Source organism: Petaurus breviceps, unplaced genomic scaffold (assembly GCF_028583685.1).
Source record: "Petaurus breviceps papuanus isolate PSGF00001 unplaced genomic scaffold, PetGlider_PUasm1.0 225, whole genome shotgun sequence".
Taxonomy (NCBI): domain Eukaryota; kingdom Metazoa; phylum Chordata; class Mammalia; order Diprotodontia; family Petauridae; genus Petaurus; species Petaurus breviceps.
In genome coordinates this window covers 15,731,283-15,755,045 of record NW_027185889.1, presented here as the reverse complement: position 1 = coordinate 15,755,045, position 23,763 = coordinate 15,731,283, and the positions used below count along the sequence as shown (strand labels likewise).

The 23,763-nt window shown below is 41.5% G+C and overlaps 2 protein-coding genes across 4 annotated transcripts in view; one reads left to right on the top strand and one right to left on the bottom strand.

The window, feature by feature from the left end:
* VEZT (vezatin, adherens junctions transmembrane protein) overlaps nt 1–4,370 on the bottom strand; it is a 97,925-nt gene extending 93,555 nt beyond the window's left edge. For all 3 annotated transcript variants that reach the window (XM_069095180.1, XM_069095182.1, XM_069095181.1), the window contains exon 1: nt 4,213–4,370. In XM_069095180.1, the coding sequence (XP_068951281.1) occupies nt 4,213–4,248 (36 nt within the window). In that variant the 5' untranslated portion in view covers nt 4,249–4,370. The remainder of the gene's footprint in view (nt 1–4,212) is intronic.
* A 213-nt stretch (nt 4,371–4,583) lies between these two features.
* Nucleotides 4,584–23,763, top strand: part of FGD6 (FYVE, RhoGEF and PH domain containing 6) — a 180,385-nt gene continuing 161,205 nt past the window's right edge. The window contains exons 1-2 of the mRNA XM_069095179.1: nt 4,584–5,017; nt 14,726–17,168. Of these exons, the coding sequence (XP_068951280.1) occupies nt 4,990–5,017; nt 14,726–17,168 (2,471 nt within the window). The 5' untranslated portion in view covers nt 4,584–4,989. The remainder of the gene's footprint in view (nt 5,018–14,725; nt 17,169–23,763) is intronic.

Here is a 23,763-nt window from a genome sequence, read left to right as displayed (position 1 = left end):
AGTCCCTTAACTAACTCTCTGGATCTCAGTTCTGTCATCTGTAAAATGAGAGGACTGGTCTACAAGATCTCTAATATCACTTCCAACGCTGAATCTATCCAAGAAAACCTCCATATAGTAATCACTCAAAGCGCTGGCAGTCTTTCCCTAATTAAAAAAAATGCATATAAAGGGGGTCCTCAAACTCCTAATCTGTTATTTCTCACTTGAGATAAGTGACCAGCCCACTTTTTTCCCCTCAGACAGGTAGATACTGGATAATGTCCTTCTGGCCTCCAGAGAAGTACTATCTGGATGCCTCATTGTGGTGTGGAAATGACCCTGGATTCTCAAAGGCCAGACCAACACAATTCAAACCTTGACAGGTTCTAAAAGAAAAACAGTATGATATCTTCAATCATTTAGCCAAGCACAGAGAGAATGATCACCATAATACTGCCCATGTATAAAAAACTGTGCATACCCTTTGATTCAGCAATACCACTACTAGGTCTGTATCTCAAAGATATCAAAGAAAAAAGGAAAAGGACCTATATATACAAAAATATTTTAGCAGCTCTTTTTGTGGTGGCAAAGAATTGGAAATTGAGGGGATGTCCATCATTTGGGGCATGACTGAACAAGCTGTGGTATGTGATTGTGATGGAATATTTCTGTGCTATAAGGAATGAAAAAGGGGATGGTTTCAGAAAAACTTGAGAAGACTTACATGAACCAATGCAAAAGTGAAGTGAAAAGAATTAGGAGAACATGAGACTTGACCAAGGTCACAAAACCAGTCAGTAATACAGTAGGGTCTATAACCCATTTCTTCTCATTTCCTAGGTCAGTGGTCCTTTCAAACTGCTTGTTCAAAAGCACATAGTAAGCACTATTTAATGTTAGTGATTATTATCATTATTAAAAGCATAGGCATTTCTCAATAAAACAGCTGAATTTGAGATGTATAATACGTTGAGAGAAGTAGCAGTGCTGTAGTGACTGGAGAACCAGGCAAGCTGTGCGCCAACAGGCAAGTCCTGCTACCATTTAATGTCCCACATGACTTGCTAGGACTAAAAGTTACAGAGATGCTTCAGTGATGACTCAATGGCCCCAGGTGACAGAATTAATAGCAATGGAAGAAAATTATAACAAAGCAAATTTAGGCTTGATGTCAGGAAAACCTTTCCAACAACTAAAGCAGTCCAAAAGTGGAAGAGGGTGCCTCCAGATGGTGGGTTCTCCCCTCACCAGAGGTCTTTTAAGCAGTAGCTAGATGACCACTTGTCAGGTATGTTCCAATAAAGATTCCTTTTGGGTACAGCTTGGAACGGATGATGCATGAGGTCCTTTTCAACTCTCAAATCCTTTGATTTTTAGGGGAGTTTCTACATCAGGAGCTCTCCACACGGACAAAGTCACAAGTTCTTTGTTAATTATTGGAAAGTAATTGATTAATAAAATTTTATTTTTTTAAAATAGTATTTTTTTCCAATTACATGTAAAGACAATTTTCAACATTCATTTTTTGAAAGATTTTGAATTCCAAAGTTTTCTTTCCTCCCCATGATGGCAAGTAATCTGATATAGGTTATACATGTGCAATCATGTAAAATAGTCATGTTGTGAAAGAAGAAACTGAACAAAAAGAAAAAACACACAAAAAAAAGAAACCCCCAAACCCAAAAAGTTAAAATAGTGTGCTTTGATCTGTATTCAAACTTTTTCTCTGGATGTGGATAGCATTTTCCATCATGAATCTTTTGGAATTGTCTTGGATCATTGTATTGCTGAGAAGAGCTAACTCAATCATAGCTGATCATCAAACGATGGTGCTGTTACTTTATTTTGTTTTTTTTATTTTAATCAGAAAGATATTAAGGTCATCTTGTCCAGTGGTATCAAATTCAAATTAGAAACAGGGACCAGTGCCTCTAAACCCAGGCTGCATACTGACTCAGAAAACCATAAACTAACATCTATGATCTATTGCACTTTTATTTATTCTGTTATGCATTTCTCAATTACATTTTAATCTGGTTGGAGGGAGTGTTTTGGGTCTTATGTTTGACTTCTGATCTAGCTGTGCCCCATCTTAAAGGTTTACCCTAAGAAGGATGCTCATAATCTGTTTTAAACTTTTTTTTATAATTAAAAAGATGATCAAAAAAGGCAATTCTAGAACTTTTTTTTTCATAACACACTATCCATAAGTCCTCAGTCATGATATTATTTTAGTTCATAGGTTCAGGAGTGGTATACTACAGATAGCACTGTTACAAATGCCTTGCTATGTGGATATAGAAAAAACCCTTTATTTTGATTTAATGACTTCTTTTGTTCAAAACAATTAATGACAATTTTGGTGCAATAATTTTTTACCTATATTCATCGTCCTCTACCAGTTGTGTCTATTTTTGCCAGCTAACATTTCCAGTTTCTGACCCCTTTCATCACAGGTTTGATTTTCTAAATTCTAATTATTCTTAGTGGTTCTTTGAAATTTCTCCAAGTTCTTCATATCTTTAAAATTGTGTATCCTTGAACAGAACATAAAAACGTTTAGAAGCCAGTCTCAGTGAAGCAAGTGAATGAATGAATATCCTTGAATTGAAATGCTTAGGAACCTATTTCTACAGCTTATATATAACTGATATTTTCAGAACCAACTCTGATAACAGTATATCCTTTAAGCCACAATAAACAAATTTAACTTTGCTAAATGCAAGTATGTTAGAAGATATTAAGCTATGCACTCTCTCATGCACACACACACACACACACTGGCTAAAACTTGACCTTTAATCTAATTCATTACTCATATCTCTGAGAGAAGACAAATTCAGGAGTGCTTTTGCTGTACTGTAAATGGTAGTTATATAACAGGCACACACTCATCAACTGTCTTACTCACTGGAAAATAAACAAAAGATAATACATTATGAAAAATTGCCTTATGAGCATTAGTGCTCCGATGTTAGAGTTGATATCCTTTAATAGTTAAAGGAAGGAAGATCCCTTATTTAGTGAGATCACTAATAAAGCTTAAAACATGTCCTCCTTCCATCTGGCTATAAGGAACCTTTGGGCCTGTGTTGGGTGGAAAACTGGGAACAGGAAATCTGCCTCCAATTTTTTTTTTCTTTATTACGTTGGTGATGCCTTTATGACATTCATTCCCAGGGACCCAAGAAGCTCAGTATAGAAAGGCCCCCAGTCACACTTTCCCATAGGTCAATCACAATGGATTAAAAAAAAAAAAGCAGATCCAAGCAACCTGGATTTCAGAGACTCTAACCTCAGTCCTATTTCCTAAAGCAAACTTCCAAAGCCACAGGCAAAAGGGCAGCAACAGTAGCCCCAAGGCTTTCCAGTAGAATTTAGGATCCCAGAGGTTAGGGACCTTTTCTTTTTCTATTAGCATCTCTAGTGCTGGGCAGGAGTAGAGGTTTTTAAGTGAGGTTTTAATAGCTTCCATTTCCAACCTCAGCCCCAGGCCACAGATTGTGGCTGGAAGGAGTGCAGAGGAGGCTACAGGATAACCCAGGACTGTTTTGGGGCTTGTTTTTGGTCTTCTGCAAAGCCTTAGCACAGACCTGGGAACCACATATTGATGTCTATGTTTTATTGTATGTTTTAATCTGGCTGGGGATGTCTACCATGGCTTTAGGGTACACATGATGCTGGCAGAGGCTGCTACCAGTAACAGCGGCCTCCCGGCACAGAGCACCGGCTTCTCCCGGAGCATCCTTGGTCCCGAGGGACCTCCTCCACTCCAGCATCCCGGCACACTGTAGAGAATCCCGCGGGACTCGTGGGAGCCAGAGCTGGGGGAAGACTCGGCGACGCGCAAAGCTGGAGGGCCTGGAGGTGCCGAGGATGGGGCGGGGGGCTCCCAGGGAAAGGCCTGGCTCGGGTGGGGCTCCCGGGGGCGCGCATGGCCGGGCTGGTCTAGGGCGCCCAGGGCTGGGAGAAGGCCCGGGGGCGCATGGAACCTGGGTGGAGCTGGGGAAGCGCCGGGCTGGGGTCCCCGCACCTGCGTCCCCTCGGGCGAGGAGGAGGAAAGGATAGAGGCGCTGCTCTCCCCCTCACACCTGTCAGCCCATCCCGCCCCGCCCCGCCCGGCCCCGCCCGAACCTGTGGGGGCCTCCCAGCCCCGCACCCCCTTCCGTACCGACCCCGGAGCAAGCCCCCGCTCGGGCGGCGCCGCCGCCTCCATCATCCCCCTACCTCAAACACCACTTCTTCGTCAAACTCCGGTGTCATCCTTCTCCGCCATGCCACCCGCCCCGGCACGATGGGAAATGAAGTCCGTCAGCCCGGGGAACGGGACGTGCGAGCCGGGAGCCCGGCGCCAGAGCGACGCTGAACTACAACTCCCAGCACGCCCCGCGGTTCGCGCGCCCTCTCTTCCGGCCAGCCGTGGGGCGGGGACAAACGAATGATTGAAACCCTGAGATTTCCCTGGGCTGGACGTTTAGCTGTTATCGCTACCTCCCTTAGGGGGCGCTGAGAGGACTGGGATTCGCGGTTGTTTTTTTTCCCCTTTTCCTTTTTTTTTTTCTTGGAGCGCGTGCCGGGGGAGCGCGCTCGCTTTTGGGAACGCCTTCCTCGGAACCCGGCCAGCTGGAGTCCGCACGCGCCGGGGGTGAGGGGCGGGAGGGAAGGACGCACTAGCGCTCCGGGAATCTTCTCCAGGAGCTGGTCCGGAGAGGCGCTCAAGCCTTCGGGACCTACTCCGGGAGCTCAGTTCGGGGGCGCTCGCGCGCTCCTTGCCCCTTGGCCGGCCAGGCGGCTGGCTCTGCGGCGGGCGTCGGGAGAGACCCCCGGAGCCGGCCTCTGCCTTTGTACCGGCGCTCCGGAGCCGCTGGACGTGATGCGGCAGCCGCGGACCCTGATTCCTGCACCCGGCAGACTGGAGACGATGCATTAAAGAAAAATAAAGAGGGGCGGTGGGGAGGAAAGAAGAAAAAGAGAGAAAAGAAGAGAAAGAGGCTGTCTGCCCGCATGGGAGGAATCATGAATTCCAGCGCCGGTAAGTGCCTGGAGACTGTGCTCGTCCCTCTGGAAAGTTTGCAACGAGTAGCGCTCTAGCTGAGTCCTGGGTCCCGCGGAGCCTCCGGACTTGGGAAGGCTGCAGTTTCCTGCCCCTTCCCTTTTCCCAGAGCAGACGGTGCAGGCACGGAGAGGACATCTGCAAGTACTGACCTGACCAGGCTTAACGCTGCCAAATAGAGTACAATGGTCTTCCTTCCTAGGCGAGGCTGTTTGCCACCCCGGGGGCATCCTGGGGTCTGGCTTGTAAGGTTTGGGGGATAGGCGGGGGGCGGGGGGGGGGGGCTCCGTGGCTGGCCTTTGGCCACTCAGAATTCTTGGGGGAGAGGAGTAGGGGCTCCTTGAAGTGGGGACCGCTTTACCCCACGGTGCGCAGCCATCCCCCCTAGCCAGAAACCAAGTTATTATAAGGGAGGACTGTGCTAGGCGATACGGGCGGCTAGCTGCAGTCTTGGGAAACTCAGGCATAGATCAGAAACTCTGTATCTGCAGAGGAGAGAAGTTTCTACTTTGTTTCAGGAGCAGTTGTTTTCTTTCCACACCCTGTTTAACCTGGGAAACTTGGGTCAAGGAGCCAGGTCAATAACTGTAACTTTTTAACCAAGTATCTCTTGGCTTTCTTTCCCTCGGAACTCCTCCCAGTCAAAATAATGCAATCATTTTGGCTCCTATGGAGGGACCTTGCATAAAGGGATTGTAGTGACTTCTTTGTTGTTGTTTTTTTTTTTTTCCCTAAATGTTAACTTTTTAATGACTGGTTTCGGGGAAGTTTCCTTATTCTTAAACACTTCATTTGCAAGTCCCTGGCCTCTGCTAATGATCTAGGCAAAAGTTTACCCTTTGCTGTTGGTTTTCATTATTCTTGGGTATTGTTTTAAAATAATTTCTAGAAATAAGTACAAAGGACACCTGCAACCTAATTAGAAAGTTGGGATTTTTTTAAAGTTAATTTTTTAAGTCGCAATTTTGATCCTATACTTCACCCCTTCCAAAAAAAAAAAGTTTTAATGCTCTGCCGAAGATAAGCTTTCAGTTTGTCGACAAAATTGCGTTTTCCAAGTGCCCTCAGTTCAGCAAACATCTCCAGCCTCCTTTCCTCTATGCAAAGACTTTCAACGTCGTCCTCATTTCGAAAACCAACCCTAAAGTATCAGGTGAAAAGTTTCTCTCATCCTCTAGGCTTTTGTTTAAAATCGGGAAATTTGAAACCATCACACAGCCCTGTTGTGTGTTATCTCTGAAGTAGAGATACTTTTGAGTTTAGCACTGCCAGGTGTAATCAGAATGTCTAGAAGAAATCTGAGTTTAGATAGGAACTTTCTTTTTTAATTAGCTAATAGCATGCATGAAAAGTCACAGCATTTTTAACATCGCTCGGCGTGTAGGTTATTTCTGTAGAAGGTATCTCACACATTTCCTCTTTGATACTTTATAAAATAGCACACTGTTGGGGCCATAGAATGTATGTAGCTATCCTCTTAGTGACTCCTGCCCTTATCGAGGACTTGGCTTTTTCCATCATCTTAACGACCGTAAGTCGTTAAGCCTTAGGTCATTAAAAAATTACTGTACCATTAAAAATAATTTAAAACCATACTGATTGGAAATCAAGAGATCCAACTCTTTGGTCCTCTTTTTCAATCATGCCAAATGTAAAATATTAATGTTTTTACGGTGTTTAGTTACATTTTCATTTAGGCAATGTAAAATCTAAATATAGGGCAGACACAGAAGAATTTAAACCTTAAAGATATAAAGGTTTATTTTATATGATATTCTCAATGATGGTAGTTTGACTGAATCCTACTGAAATGATTACTGGTGTTTTGTGTGCCTGTGTTTTTTAATGTTATCAGCTTTATAAACAGAAAATCCACAAGCATTTTTGTGGTGTTGAAAACAGGAAGGTTTCCTGTGTTTAACTTAGTTATTAGTTATTTTGTATGGTGAGAGAGAGAGAAGCTTTGAGACTCCTTTTTGTTCAGCCCATCTGTTGGGTCAGGAGGCTTCCTTCATTGTGCTGAAGGAGGAACATGGAAGAGAGTCATTCTCCCGCCCCCCTCCCATCATTTCTATAGACAGCTGCTTTGTGGTGCATTTTAGAGTAGCAACAAAATTTGTTAAAACCTTTAAAAAGTTATTTCCCCTATTGACAAATGGGTGGTTCACCTAGATCTATTTATAAGCATTGTTGGGGGGGTTTGTTTTATTTTGGTAAATAAAATACACAGAAACCCAGTACTATGGTAGATAGTTGTGATGTGTTTACCAGTGGTCTAAGAATCTCCTTTTGACCTAGATTTAGAATAATGTTTAGCGATGTTCTTTTTTAAAAGAAAATGCATTGTATTAACAGCAAAGCATCATCGTGATACTGTACATGGGAGCAATTCTGTTTTATTGTTTTCTGTGCTTATTTATTTATCAGTGTTTGCCGGGAACATCTGGTTTCAAAACAATAGTAGGGGAACCTGTGAACAGATAATGGCTCACTTGATCAAGGTGCACAGCTGGGGCTTACTATATACACATTGATGGATTGCTTAGATCTCTGCCTCAAAACTTTATTAGCCGTGTGACTATAGACAAGTTACCTAACCTTTCTGAGGCTCAGTTTCCTCATCTGTAAAAGGGGATTAATAATATTAATCCGTGAGTCAAAATTTATTAAGCACCAGGCTAAGTCCAAGAGATAGGGCCAAAAAGGAAACAGTCCCTGCCCTCTTGTTGTTGAATTGTTTCAGTCATGTCCGACTCTTTGTGACCCCATTTGAGGTTTTCTTGGCAAGGATGTTGGACTGGTTTGTCATTTCCTTCTCCAGTTCATTTGGAAGAAGAGGAAACTGAGGCAAATAGGGCTAAATGACTTGCTCAGGGTCACATAGCTAATAAATATCTGAGGTCATATTTGAACTCAGGTCTTTCTGACTTCATGCCTGACTCTATCCACAGAACCCCCAGCTGCCTCTAGTGATAGAGACCACATGTATAGATGTATGCACTTGGTGTATGCAAAGTGAATACAATGCTGTTTGGAGGGGTAATAAGACTGAACAATCACAACAACCCTAGTACTTAACTCAGGCTACTTGTTAGGAGCAAATTAGATACATTTGCAGTGCTACACAGTCTTGTTGCTCAGTTTTTTCCTACTCTTTTTAGGAAAACCCCTATTTGGGGTTATCTTGGCAAAGATAGTGTTTTGCCATTTCCTTCTCCAGCTCATTTGACAAATAAGGAAACTGAGGCAAACAGGGTTAAGTGATCTGCTTAGGGTCATATAACTAATAGGTGTCTGAGGTCACACTTGAACTCAGGTCTTCCTGACTCTAGGCCTGGCCCTCTATCCACTGAGCCACCTGGTACATATATAGATGAGGTTTATTACATACTTGTTAATGGATTGCTTAGATCTCTACCTCCCAGCTTTATTAACTATGTGGTTGTAGGCCAGAAACATTGGCAAGTCATGGATCTGTATAACTAAAATCACAAAACAGCTGGACACTGAGTCACCAACATTACCAGCATGCAGAAGACCACCCCAGCCATCTGCAGAGTCTCTGTACAGTTTCTGGCTAGTCCATTTGTCATTTGCTTATATATTTCTGGTGTTCTTAGTTTCCTACCTTATTTTCCCTTAGAGTTAAGCAGCTGTATAAATAAAAGGTTTGCAGCATCTCTTTCAGAAGATGCCATAGAACTGAATCCAGAATTTGAGGTCCCCTGGCCTGGCTGACGTCCAAATGCTGATGAACAGTCATTTCAAGTGTTTTCGACTTGAGAGCATGCACACTATATTCTTGATGGTTTGTTGTCCTTTGAATGCTATTGCTCCAGGAAAGGACTTCAAAGGTTCCCTCCCTGTGACTCTCTGGGTGTAAGCACTGGGGAGGAAAGCCCTGAAAATTCTGCTAACCCAGTTACTATTGGAGGCTAGCATGGTCATTAAAAAAAAGCCTATTTTTTAATTATGAAGGGATGATAACCCAGTGCTACTAAAGGTAATGTTCCCTGCTAACTTTTCAAAATATTCTATACTTTAGAAATGCAATTTGTCCCCCCTCCATTCACCCTTACCAAGGTATAATTTTTTGTGATTTAGTTGTTTTCAGTCATGTCCGACTCTTTGTGACCCTGTATTAGGTTTTCTTGGCATAAATCCTGGAGTGATTTGCCATTTCCTTCTGCACCTCATTTTACAGATGAGGAAATTGAGGCAAATAGGGTTAAGTGACTTGCCCAGAGTCACACAGCTAGTAAGTGTCTGACGCCAGTTCTTTCTGTATCCAGGCATGGTGCTCTATCCACTATACCACCTAGCTGCCCCTATGAACAGGTATTTGGGCCTGCCTCTAGTCTGCCTCTTCTCTAATATAGACATAAAAGAAAAACATCATTGCCCTGCCCCCCCAAAGATCCTACATTTTAATGGAGGAGACAGCATATGCACCTAAATGCATATGCATATATGTATGTGTGTATACATAAACCATATATATTTAGTATAAATAAACTTGTTACTGAATATATGCAAAATGAATGCAGAGAAGTTTCCTACTTTGTACCTTTTTGATTGGTTTACCCCTTTGACCAGAAGCCTTAGTCTAAATTCTCCTGGCCCTGGCATTCATTCCATGTCCAGATTATCTTTCCAGCCTTCTTTCATGTGATTCCTTTTCACATGCTCTGTGTGCCACCGAAACTGTCTCTGTCCTCTGGCTGCTCAGAGTCTTCATTCACACTTTACTCCTTGCCCAGATCAATGCCTTGCCCTAGGAGGCACTTAGTTAAACACTTGTGAAACTGAATGCCCTGGACAGCCTGGGACCAATATACTTTTCCAGACTCATCCCACTCTGTGGTTAGGGCAGACTGGCCTTGTTGCTTTTCACATGGCTCTCTGTCTTACATCTTTCTACCTTTGTGCTGGCCATCCCATCCCCTTCCTGTAATAGTACCTGGCTCTTCATCTGTCCTGGATAGATACTTGCTGAATGAATGAATGAGGGCATGTCCTTACTGCCTCCTCTTAGAATGCCACACTTCTTTCAAAACATCTTTTTCCATGATACTGTTCTTAATCTCCCTAACTGCTAGTGCCTTCCCCTCCTGTCAGGCATTTATCATTTGTTATGTATCATCTGTTAGTATATTTATTTTTGTATATATTTTATTTAAATTTACATATGTCCATATTGTGTCTTTGCATAGATTTGAAGGATCTTGAGGGTTCCCGCTCTTCATATTCTTAGTGCCTTACATGGTGTCTATCACTTAATTTTTCTCCCTATTCTGTTAAAGGTCCAAGTTAGGTGCCACCTCCATCATGAAACCCTCAGTGGAAGTGTTTTCTTTGTCTTCATACTTGCCCTAGCCCTTTGCACTGTCTCATTCTCCCCCAACCTCCTTGTTCTTTCAACACATCCCTCCATAAACCAGGAGCTTTAGACCAGGGTCATATTTTATTTTTGTATTACTGCTGCCTGGCACAGTGTATGTCCTTAGCTGTTAATATTTGTTGGTGGAACATGACTTTGTCTTTCAGATTTCTTTATCTCTGGTGAGGGGTGAGTAGAAGGGGGAAAAAGGGTCCTAGGACTTTTGGTAGGTGGCTGAAAGTACCTTGACAAGAGTATCCCCTGAGCTGATTAGGAAAACATTTGATTCTTCACTGGAGAGCCAGAAAGGGTCTTAGAGACCAATTCCCTTTTACAGCTGAGGAGACTAAGACCCAGTCAGAGTCAGATAGGAGTAAGCATCACAGGTGGTGTGATTCCAGGGTCTTTGACTCCAGGGCAAATCGTTGTTCAGCTTCAGCCCATTGCTTTTGATAGCTTTCCTGAGTTTTTTATGAAGAATATAAATAATGCTGTATATATGCATATATAAAATATACAATGCAATATATTTATATATGCATGTGCACACACATGTTATGCATGTACATCTACATGCAATATATAGACACACAGCACACCAAGACACATATGCATACATATGTGTATGCACATGCACATTTAAGTATTTATATGTATGTGTATATATGTGCATAGGTGCATGTGTACATATATTTATAAACACGTGTCTACATAATATGTATGTGTCTGCAATATACATTCATGTTATTTATTTTTTATTATATGTTTAATGTTTGTATGCTTATATTTACATATTTATATATATTTTTAAAGCTGACTTTGGAAACTCTTATGAAGTTATTTTGCAAATAATTAATGGCTTCCCTTGCATTTGATAAAGCAGCTAGATTGAGTGAAGCATCATCTAGTATTTGGCTACTTTTCTTAAGCACGTGGATTCTTGGTTGACTTGAGAAAGAAAAGGACAATATTCTTCCTCCCCTTGTTTCTTTAAATAGCTAAGTGCATTGGATAAGAGCTCTGGCCTGGAGTCAGGAAAAACTGAATTCAAATAAGACCTTGGATATTTACTTGCTGTGAGACCCTGGGCAAGCCACCTAACATCTTCCTGCCTCAGTTTCCTCAAGTGTAAAATAGGGATCATAATAGCACCTACATCCTAAGGTTGTTGGGGGCAGGCAGGTGGCACAGTGGATAAAGCGCTGAACCTGGAGTCAGGTAGAACTGAGTTCAAATGCAACCTCAGATACTTGCTAGCTGTTATGACCCTGGGCAAGTCACTTAACTATGTTTACCTAGGTTTCCTCATCTGTAAAATGAGCTGGAGAAGGAAATGGCAAACCACTCCAGTATCTTTGCCAAGAAGACTCTAAATGGGGTCATGGAGAGTTGAACATGACTGGAAAACAACTGAGCAATATAGCGCTGTTGTGAGGATTAAATGATAAAACATTTGTAAAGTTCTTAGACACATATTAGGCACTTAATAAATGCTTGTTCCATTTCTCACTTCTGCTATAGACCATGGCTAGACTTTGGTCTGAGATTTGCTGAATGTAACCCTGATGTGAGAATTCTCTTGACTAACATGTAATGTCTATTATTTAGTCTCCAAGTCTAGCAGGAGATATTTAGAAATACTTGTCCAGGGCCAAATAATTGTCAAAGGGGGTGTTTGAACATTCAATTTTTTTACTCTCAGCCCAATATTCTATATACTTCTTCTAGCATATGATAACTGATTTCCTTTTCTCAGAAAGAAAATCAGCAGCTGAAGGCCACTAAAATAGTCTGAGAGTGTTGTTGTTTTTAACTGGTAGCAATCATGGACTTTTTGGTGACCGGTTTATTACTGTGGGAGGTAAAAAGGAGGATAAGCTAACCTGGGGTTTTTACCCTCAAGGAGTTGGGGTGATCATCCTTAGCACAAAGGAAATACAATGCCTGACTCCCCATAAACACTTAATAAATGCATGTTGGTTGGTGGAATCCAGTTGATTTGATGGTAGTTGGCAGTGGTGATCAGTGGCTATACTTCAGTTATTGTATCTGAGGAAAAAACCTGCCTTACACAGTGATTTCCTGGTGTGTTGTAAGTTTCTACAAGATCTACTTAATTCTAGCAGCTCAAGACAATTTGTTGTTTAATAACTTTTATAGAATTCATAATTCAAATTCAGTCTGTGTAAGGGCCTTCTATAGTCTACACTGGTGATAAAATCAGACATTGGCTTTGCCCTCAGGAGCTTAAAATCAAGGCTGTTCACGAAGATTTGCTGAATTGGAAGTTATGGTTAATGTGTTAATACACCATGGTTATAGGTATATATACTGCATTGAACATAAATTGAAAATCAAAAATGAATTTTCAGTTTAGTGGGAAAAATTCATTTCTTAATATTTAAAAAAAATTCAAGTTATGCCAACTTTTTTTTTTATTTAATAGCATTTTATTTTTTCTGATTACATGTAAAGACTTTTTCACCATTTATTTTTTGGAAAGATTTTGACCTCCAAATTTTTCTTCCACCCCCTGCCCCTCCAAGATGGTAAACAATCTGATAAAGGTTACACATGTGCATCATGTAAAATATTTCCACATTAGTCATGTTGTGAAAGAAGAAATAGAACAAAAGGAAAAAGAAGACACAAGAAACACCCCCCAAAATGAAAATAGTCTGCTTCAATCTATGTTCAGACTCCATCAGTTCCTTCTCTGGAGGTGGATAGCATTTTCTCTTTATACTTTTGAAAGTTAAAAGGTTGTCAGGGTGATGGAAATGTCTGTTAAGAGAATTTAGCCACAATTTTATTGATGAATGTCATGAATGAACAGGAGCACAATACTTAGGCTGTTGATAAGAAAGAACTGTTTTGGGAAATCAGAATGCTAGAAAATTTCATTTTCTGTCATTTTGTGCTTTGGTGGTTTGACCTAGATTAAGTCCTGCTTTGTGATTGAATGAATAAAACATTTCTGAAGCCTTTACTAACTGTATGGTGCTAGGCATGCCCTTGGGATTGTGCCAGAGAAGTAAGACAGTCCCTGCTAGGAGCTGACATTCTTTTTTTTTTTTTTAAAGCAATTGGGGTTAAGTAACTTGCTCAGGGTTACATGGCCAGGTGTTTCTGGGTGGGTGCTAAGTGTCTGAGCCTGGATTCGATCCCAGGTCATCCCCACTCTGAGGCAGGTGCTCTTACTCACTGTGCTACCTGGCCGCCCCTGACATTCTTTTTTAAAAAATTTATTTATTTACTTTTAATTTATAACTGTGTTCCACAATCCCTTGAGTTTCAAATTTTCTCCCCCTCTCCCCATGGCATCATGCAATCAAATATAGGATCTACAAATACCTTTACATTAAACATTATTCAAGTTATAAAGTAGGATTATAGCCAATGGAGTGAACAATGAGAAAGAAGAAATAAAACAAACAAAAAAAAAAGAGACAGCAAGCAGTTTGCTTCGATCTGCATTCAGTAGTTCTTTCTCTGGATGTGGATGTCCCTTTCTATCATGAGTCTTTTGGAGTTGTCTTTATAACCTTGCATTGCTGAGAGGAGCCCAGTCTATCAAAGTTAGTTGTCACACATACAATGTGTCTGTAATTATGTACAAATTTCTCCTGGTTCTGCTCTCCTCATTCAGCATCAGTTTATATGTCTTTGGATTTGAACTCAGGTCTTCCAGACTCCAGGGCTGGTGCTCTAGCCACTGTGCCACCTACCGGTCATATACTTTCTAACTATGTGACATTGGGCTGGTCTTTTGATTTCTAGGGGTAAAATGAGTGGGTTCGACTAGATTACCTCTAAAGTTATATTATATCTCTAGGACTCTGATCCCGACATCTTGGGAGGAAGGATGCTCTGTCTGCCTCAGAAGAGGCAGCAAAGTGACGCCTTGCATAGAGTTCTGGGCTTGAAATCGGGAAGAGCAGAGTGGCCTCTGGCCTCAGAGGCTTGCTGGTCTGATCTAAGGCTTCCCTTCTGTTGATTATTTCTTCTTTATCCTGTATGTAGCTTGTTTGTAGCTAGTTGTTTCCACATCACCTTCCCCGTTAGACTGTAAGCTCCTCAAGGGTGGGGTCTGTCTTTTGCCTGTCTTTATCCCTAGTACTGAGTACAGTGCTTAATAAATGTTTGTTGGCTAACCTATTGATTTCCCCTCGCTCAGCCTCAGTTTCCTTATCAGTAAAATGGGGATAATATACAGCATGGATCTCAGAGCTGTGGGGACACACAAGAATTAATGTTTGTAAAGTACTTTTAGCACTTTTATTAAAACTTACTTTCTTTCTTTCTAGAAACTAAGAAGCCGCCCCTGGCTCCCAAGCCCAAGTTTTTGGTAGGAAGTAAACCTGTACCACCTCCCGTGGCACCCAAACCAGATGTTGTGGTTTCTAATATCCTCCTTTCAACGAAGTCCTCAAAACCTGCCATAGCCCCCAAGCCAAAAGTCCCAAAGGGCTCACCAATTCCTGACACCAGGCTGTCCCCATCTGGGAAAAACCTAGTTCCCCTGGAGGAACATAAGCAAGAATCATTGGAACACTCAGACAGGCTTAAATGTCAGAATGGAGATGACAAGAGAACTCCTTATATCCTACCAGTGTGTTCATTGAATGCCGAGCGTATTCATAATTGTGGGAATGGAGACAATTCATGTGTCAAACACATCGTTTTAGAGCATCTTGAAACACTTGAAAATTTAGAAAACATCAACATTGGGGACCCTCTGTCAGTTCCAAAAGCTAAGAAAAAGTGTGATGCTCAAAGTGAAAAAGTGGGAAATAGGAACCAAGTAGTTTTAAAAGCCAGCCTTCTGGAAGAGAAACTGAAAGACGTTTTTTTAACACCCATTGGGTCCTCCTCTACAACTTCCCCATTGAAGCACAAACATACCAACAGCCTGGAAATGGATGGCAGCTGTGATGCCAATGACCAGTTCAACATCGAGATTGCAGCGTTATCACAGTCTCTCTCTGGTTTTGATGAAGTTCCACAGACCAGTAACTGCTATGTGAAGTTTCCTACAGATGGGATCCAAATCCTTGAGACCAGTCAAGATTGTCCAGAAGTCAGCATTAATGGTGTTTGCTCATCTGACCAGGAAGCCGTGGAAAGTGATCCAGTGAGCAGTGTTCAGTTTCTAGAGGGAGAGAGTCAGAAATCAGAAGTTGAGGAAGTTGCTCCCTCAGGAAAACCCTTGGCACCATGTAACAAAAGCCTTTCGACCCCAAAGCCCAGAATGCCCCGGACTGCTCGTCTGATGCGTCAAGCATATGTGGATGCTCCAGGTGAAAGCAATGATTTGCTGAGTAATTCTCAGGGTGACTCTTCCTCTCCTATGGAACAACATGTGAAAAAAACAAATAAAATCACTCTTCTGGGGACCAGTGTTTTCTGTGACCATGAACCTGATGAAAAAGAAGAACTGGGAGGCAAGAGCGAATTGACTTCAGACTCTGGGATCATAAAATGCACAAATCTGACAGCTTCTGAAGGCCAAGATGTAGCCATTTACCAGAATGCTGTGTCTCCCCAGACTTCTCACAAGGTGGAAAGAGTCGAAGATTGTCCACCTGCAGATTTTAGCTTCCATCCTGAAGGTAACATAGTAGCTGACAGTAATGTATTGCCACATGTGGACAAAAGGGCTAATTTTATGAAATGTAATGAGCAGTCGATGAGTCTGCCGACACAGCTAAAGCCGACTTACAACCAACATTTGCCTGGCCCCAATTCCCTGCACAGCTCTCTATCTAAAAGTGATAAGGAGCCTACCATCAGTGATGAAAGTCCCATAAAAATTGCCCCCAAAAAACCTCAGAGGCACAGTTTGCCAGCGGCTGGACGTCTTAAGAAAGCCGCCTCTGAAGAACTCTTAGAAAATAGTGCCTACCCTTCTGATGAAGAGAGAAGCTCAGAGGGAATGTTGGACAAATCTTGTCTTAGGCATTTGGCCACCAAAGAGCATGGCATGTCATCTTCCTTTGACATGCCAAAACTTATTAAAACTGCAGAAAAACCAGTATGGAAATTACCTCATCCTATTCTGCCCTTTCCGGGGAACCCAGAATCTTTAAAGTCTGCCAATCTGTCTTCTAACAGTGTGCCCTTCCCTTCCCTCACTAAGCCTAGAGCCAAGTCATTGTCAGCTGTGGACATGGATAGATGCAATAAACCTTGTAAAGACCCTCAAAAGAAAAATTCCTTGAAGAAGTTGCTTAACATGAAATTGTCCATCTGTTTCATGAAGAGTGACTTTCAGAGGTTTTTGTCAAAGAGTAGCCAGGTTGGAGAGACGGCCCCAAGTCGTCCTTCCAGTAGGGAAGGCAGAGGAATTGATGACAGTCAGCAGGTCGATGAAAAGAGGAGCAGACCAGCTAAAGCACATTCTGCAGAAACGCACAAGAAGCGGAGGGTGTATCGTAGTCAGGGGGACCTCCCGAACCCTCCTAAGGCGGAATCTTTGGACGACCAGATGCTCTCCAGGGAAACACCATCAATGCCTTTTGATTCTGGAGCAAGTGACTGTGCCCCAGAGTATGAAAACATAGGTCGCTATGAGGAAACCCCAGCATATGAGAATTTGCCATTTACCTTGGCTACACGGAGAACTCCGGGTTCTGAGCGGCAAAATCCTAACACCATGGAAGACAGTGATGCAAATGTTTACGAGATAGAAGATCCATATGTGACATCAGTTAGCCAACTCCAGCAAGCACCAGGACCTCTGCATTCCAGGTAAAAAAAAAATGACCTTCAATTAACTGTTATTATTGTTATTCTGGTCATTTTATTTTATCTTTGTGCTGAATTGATCTTGGATATAAATGGTGTAGGGACCTTTTTTTAATTTGCTGTCTGGTGAGCTATTACACAGGTGGTTAAAGTGATTTTTGCAATTGAATGTAAGTAGGATCAGGAAGGGAATAAACATTTATAAAACACCTACTATGGGCTATGGTGAGTACTTTTAGAAATATTATCTCATTAGATCCTCTACACCCCTGTGAGGTAAGTACTATTATCTCCATTAGGAAACTGAGACAAAAGGAGGTTAAGTGACTTGCACACAGTTAAGTGTTCAGAGGCAATATTTGAACTCAGGTCTTCTTGATTCCAAAGCTTATCTGTTAGAACAACATGACTTTTATGAGAATTTAGGGTTTGGAGTTTTTGTTTGGGGGGAGAGAATGACAGAGACAGGAACTATTTTGTGGGTGAAGAAACTCTCCCTGCCAAAGCAGAGCAGCACTTTATCTGTAACTGAGTTGCTTGGCATAGTTTTTTGTCAGAGACCGGCCTTGAACTCAGGTCTTCCTGAATCCAGCACGTGGGGGCATGGCTGCTTTTCATTATTTTCATGATTGACTTTATTGTTGTTTGAAATGCAATGTGTGTGTTAGGCAAAGGGGAGGGACCCTGTAAGCTCAAGGTGTCTTCCACATACAACATGATTCAGTAAGTTGGTGATTTGTGATTTGGTGGGTACATTATCACAGCAAAGTGTGAGCCATTTATGACTGTAGAATCAGAGATTTAGACCCACTAAGCGCCATTGGGTTTAGCTCCCTCATCTTACCAATGAAAAATCAGAGGCACCAAACAGGGTAAATGTTTCTCCTAGGGCTACAGACTTCTCAGTGTCTGAAATGGGATTTGAACCCCATGTGTTCTGGGCTCTTAAGTTCAACTCTCTGTGTACTACACAGAAATAGTCAAAATGTGGGACTTTCCCGGGAACAGCCTAAATCAGATTAAAATGTAACTGGGAAGTATTTAAAAATAAATAAAAATACAATAAAACAAGGTCAACCATGGAATATCTTAGAGAGATTTGAGTTTTTAATTAAATGTATTCTTTTTTCAATATCACTAATTCATTACCCCTTCTGTCTGTCTGTTTTCCCTGAAGAAGTCAGCTATGTATATAGCTCTCTACCCCCAGAATGAAATCGCTATATGGGAAATTGCCATGTTTGTGTGGTAGCAGACCCTAAGTAGGGAGAGATAAGTCCAGCATCTGGGATTACCCTCTGTGGATGTTACACACTGGTAGAGAAAACAGTTGTCTCTTTGCCTTAGTGGTGGAGGGGCTCTTAGTCTGGGGCCTGTGAACTTGATTTTTTTTTTTTAAAGCAATCAGGGTTAAGTAACTTGCTCAAGGTGCTAAGTATCTGAGCCCGGATTTGATCCAGGTCATCCCAACACTGGAGCCGGTGCTCTTACTCGCTGAGCCACCTGGCCGCCCCTAAGCGATTGGGGTTAAGTAACTTGCTCAAGGTTACATGGCTAGGTGTTTCTGGGTGGGTGCTAAGTGTTGGAGCCTGGATTCGATCCCCAGGTTATCTTGACACTGAAGTCGGTGCTCTTACTAGCTGTGCCACCTGGCCGCCCCTGTGAACTTGATTTTAAAAAATATTTTAATAACCACATTTCATTGTGATTGGTTTCCATTGAAATCCTCATGCTTTACTTTGTGTTTTTAAAAACATGATTCCGAGAAGGCTTCACCAGACATGACACCCAAAATGATTAAGAAATCCCCGCTCTGTGCCTGGTATGATGAAATGGCCATGCCTTAGCCACCAACAGCTCAAACATCTATCTCATCCTTCCCACTAAAGCCCTGTCCCTCGCCCCTCCTCCCCAACATTGAAGTGCTTGTGGTTCTGACCCTGGAGGAGAAGCTGAGATGCATGGGTACATCTACTCTTGTTGTTGGTTATTGAGACAGTATTTCCCAAGGCTTCACTGTTCCTTGCCTTACTGCTGCATTTCTACAGGTATTATTCCATTTTGAAATTGAAACGATATGAAAGAGTCCTCCGTGTCTGGAAAGCCCAGGAGGAATGCATCCCCAGATTGGGTGGGGTTTTTTAGTGTTATCATTCATCAAAAGGGCAGCTGTTAATAGTATTTCTTGCATTGTTTTTCGATCTTGACAGTTTTTTTTTAATGCTAAATTGGTTCTTTTCATTTGTCTTTAAGACTGGGTCACCCCAGCTTAGCTCCCCCACCCCCCAGCCAATCCCACTCCTGATCTCTTGTCCCTTCTTAGGCAGCCTGGTGCTCCCTCCTCCTGCCTCCCGCCTTCTCATCAGGATCCTGCCATATTGCTGCTGCCCCTTGTTTAGGTGCCTGACCAGCTTAACCCCACGCTGCTCAGAACTCCTGAGCTGCAAGGAATCCATCAGCCTTAGCCTCCCCAGTAGTGAGGATTACCGGCTTGTATCTCCATCCTCAGCCCGAGGTGTTTCTAATGTGGGTTGTTAGTACAGTAATTAATTGTGTAATCCTTTCTATGTGGAGAAAAAAAAAGACCCTCCATACCATCCAGCAAAGCCCCTATGGTCTCACAATACATACAACATACATGGCTTCACAAGTTTTAGAGACCAGATTACTGAAAAGTGGTTGAGATGGCATGGGATAGAATGACTGACTATATGGGGGAAAAAAACTACATTTATGCTCTCACTTTGCATCAGACACTGTGTTAAGCACTAGGAATATACATAGAAGCAATAATAATAGCTAGTATTTTATAGTATATTAGTATTTTTCTTTTATAGCTTCAAGGTTTGCAAAGTATATATTTTTTACAAACATTAATCTCGTGATCTCCACAACTGTGTGAGGTAGGTGCTTTTAATATTCTCATTTTACATATGGGGAAACTGATGCACAGACAGGCTGAGTGACAGGGCCAAGGTCACCCAGCTAGCATCTGAGGCCAGATTTGGATTCAGATCTTCCTGACTGTAGGTCCAAAGCTCTATCCTCCCAGCCACCTAGTTGCCTATTAAGCAAGATAGTCCCTCTTCCTCTCCTCACTAGGTAAAGACAGTCCATATAAAGAATCTAGAGTTGGAAAAGAGTATGGCATGCTGAGCCGTCAACAGGGTGATAGAGTAAAAGCTGATGTATTAGAGCCCAGGATTGAGTCCCATTTCTGGTAGGGAGAGGAAGAGAGAGTGGTCAAAATGTTCTGATTTAGAGCTGGCTTTGGATTTAGGATCAAAGGACTTGAGTTCTAATCCTTCCTCTGAAATTTCGCTCTGTGACTCTGGACAAGTCACTTAGATGAACCAAAGTGTTTTCACCTATAGAATGGTGGAGCAGGGCTTAAAGATCCTTTAGGAGGAACATTCCCATGGCTGTTGTGTTTGGTGGATAGTGCCTCAGCTTCTCCTTAAGGCTTGGCAGGCTATGGAGCTAGAATTTTCAAGACATTAGTTCAGATCTAACCTTAGACCCTAGATGTGTGACCCAGGGCAGGTCACTTAACCTCAGTTTGCCTCTGTTTCCTCATCTGTAAAGTGGGGATAATAGTAGCACTCACTTCCCTGGGTTGTTGTGAAGATAAAATGAAATAAAAATTTTTAAACACTTAGCACTAGCTATTATGATTATTATCATATCATGATTAAAATGGGCATAATAATAGCACTTAGTACAGTGCCTAGCATAAAATAAGTGCTATATAAATTTTAGCTATTCTTTGCTCTTTTTTTTAAACTTTTAACGAGGGTGAAGTGACTTGCCCAGGGTCATGCAGCTAGTAGTTGTCAGATGTCTTAGACCAAATTTGAACTCAGGTCCTCCTGATTCCAGGGCCAGTACTCTATCCACTGTACTACCTAGCTACACCTAAATGTTTACTATTAATATTATTATAATTAAAAGGGTAGGGGCACTTACCTCCCAGGGTGGTTGTGAGAATCCAGTGAGATAAAATGTAAATGTATCATTATTAATAATTATTAAAATGAGGATAATAATTGCACTATTTGCCTCAGTTTCTCATCTGCAAAATAGGGATAATAATAACACCTGCTTCCCAGAATGGTTATAAGGATCAAATGAAAACGTATTTCTAAAGCACTTAGGCACAATATAAATGTTAGCTATTATTGTTGTTATTTTTTTACTTTCTTTTGTCAGTTAAGTGAGTAACAAGTATAGAATGGGGGGCAGCAGGGCTGCTGTGCTCTTAGTCATCTGCATAAGAAACAGCTAAAAAGAGGGGGAGACTGAAAGAATGGCAGAGAAAGACAGTTAAATTTGGTGGGTGACTCCTAGTTGGGATTGTCATAGAAGGGGATCAGGTCCCCTGTGGGTTGGTCTAGAAGTGGCCCAAGGTCTCCTCCAACTCTGGTGTCCTGTGATTCTGTGACATTGATCATATTTGGAGTAATACACCATCATCATAGAGCTTTATAAGGCCCCAGGGGCGGAGCTGCAAGGGGAGAACAAGAGGAGGGAAGGAACATTTACTAGGCACCTACTGTGTGCTTGCCCCTGTGCAAAGTGCTTTATAGATATTATCTCATTTGCAGAGAGCATCTAGTTCAAGCCTTTCATTTTGTAGAAGGGCAATGAACTGATTTGCTCCTGGGTCACATAGGGAATAAGCATCAGAGGCAAGATTTGTACCCACATCTTCACCCCTCCTTGCTTTCTCTGTGGAGTTCTTTTAATAAAAAATAGTCAGGGACATCAGCAACTTAAATAAAAATATTCTTGCTGATGAAACAAAACTCTACGATTCTTATCATTGTGACCCAATTTCTGGACAACCTAAGTGGAAAGTCTGTCTGTTAATCTATTTGGAGGGGGGTGGTCTCCTGATTATCTAATGACTTCTTTGGAAATTAAAAAGGGCTGTGGTTTGAACTGATGACAAGTCCTGGAGTGCAGCTTGGGGCCCAACAGGGCCATGTTTATTTAATGAATTCTCTAATGGTAATTGGTGTCCTCTTGCTTGAGGCTTTCAGCATCCTGCCTGTCATTGAGATGGCTTCTTCACCGAAGCCTGGGGATACTCTTTCTCTTCTTCCCATGGTTTCCTCACATGGAAATCAGAACTGCCAGTTCTGTGAATCATACAAAATCCCAGGATGGAAGGCTTGTAGAAAGCTTTAGAGATGGAGGGGACCTCAGAGCCCATCTCATCCAATGCCCTCCTGTTATTGGTGGTGCTGGTCCTCCTTCCTTCTTGGAGATGACCAATGACATTATGAGGTGATGATTGACTGAGTCCAATGGCAAGACAAGCATCAAGATGACTGGAGCCGACCCAGGCTCCCCCTCACACTTTATAGGTGAAGAAACTGAGGCCTTAATAGATGAAATTACTTGTTCCAAGTTACAGAAGTAATGAACTACTGCAGAGCCAGTATTTAAAAGATGTTTCCTGATTCCAAATACAGAAACTTTTCCAGATTGAACCCAGAATTATACATTATCACTTACATGCCAGGCTATGTGTGTATGTATATCAATCTGTAAGCATTTACTAAGCACCTGTTATATTCCAGGCACTATGTTAAGTGCTGGGGATTAAAAAAAGAGGCAAAAGACAGTCCTTGTCCTCAAGGACCTTGCAATTTAATGGGAGAAACTGCTCACAAATACAGACAAAAAAATCTATATATAAAATAAATAGGAAATAATTAACAGAGGGAAAGCAGCAGAATTAAGAGGGAGTGAAAGGTAGGATTTTAGTTGTGCTTTAAAGGAAACCTCTCCACCTCTCTCCACACACACACACATATAGAGACACACATACATATATTTCTATATCTTATCTGTAGATAGATCTATATATCTTATATATAGCCTATATCTCTATGTAGTTATAGATAGAAGGTGTCCCTAAAGTCTGGACACATAGGAAATCTAATTAACTATGCACATTTTCAAGAAATGAATGAAATTTTCAACATTTTATTTAATTAGCATAAATTTTAGCCATGACAATTTCATATGGAATAAAAGCTGACATTAGCTATTGGGGACTATTTTCCATATTAATGAAATTAATTTAATTAATGAATGAGATTTCCTATGTATTGTCTCATGTCTTCATGTGGAATCTCATTTATGCTAATTAACTAAGATGTTGTTGAAAATTTCATTAATTTCATCTTTTGAAAATATGCATAGTTGATGAGATTTCCTATGTGTCCAAACTTTAGGGACACCCTGTAGTTATCTCTCTCTCTATATATATATCTCTGTGGATATAAATATCTAGATACAGATCTATTATCTATGTAGTCTATATCTATAGTTATATTTATATGTAATTATATCTCTATAGATATATTTTATATATAGACATATATTACCTAACTGTGTAGCCTATTTCAATTTTTATAGATGTAGGTAGATATAGATATATTTCTATTTCTAGATCTACATAGATATCTTATATCTTTATAATCTATATTGATATAGATATATATATAGTTAGAGCTATATATATTTATAGTTATATTTATATCTCTATAGATAATCTGTAGGTATAGCTATCAGTTTCCTCTAAGGC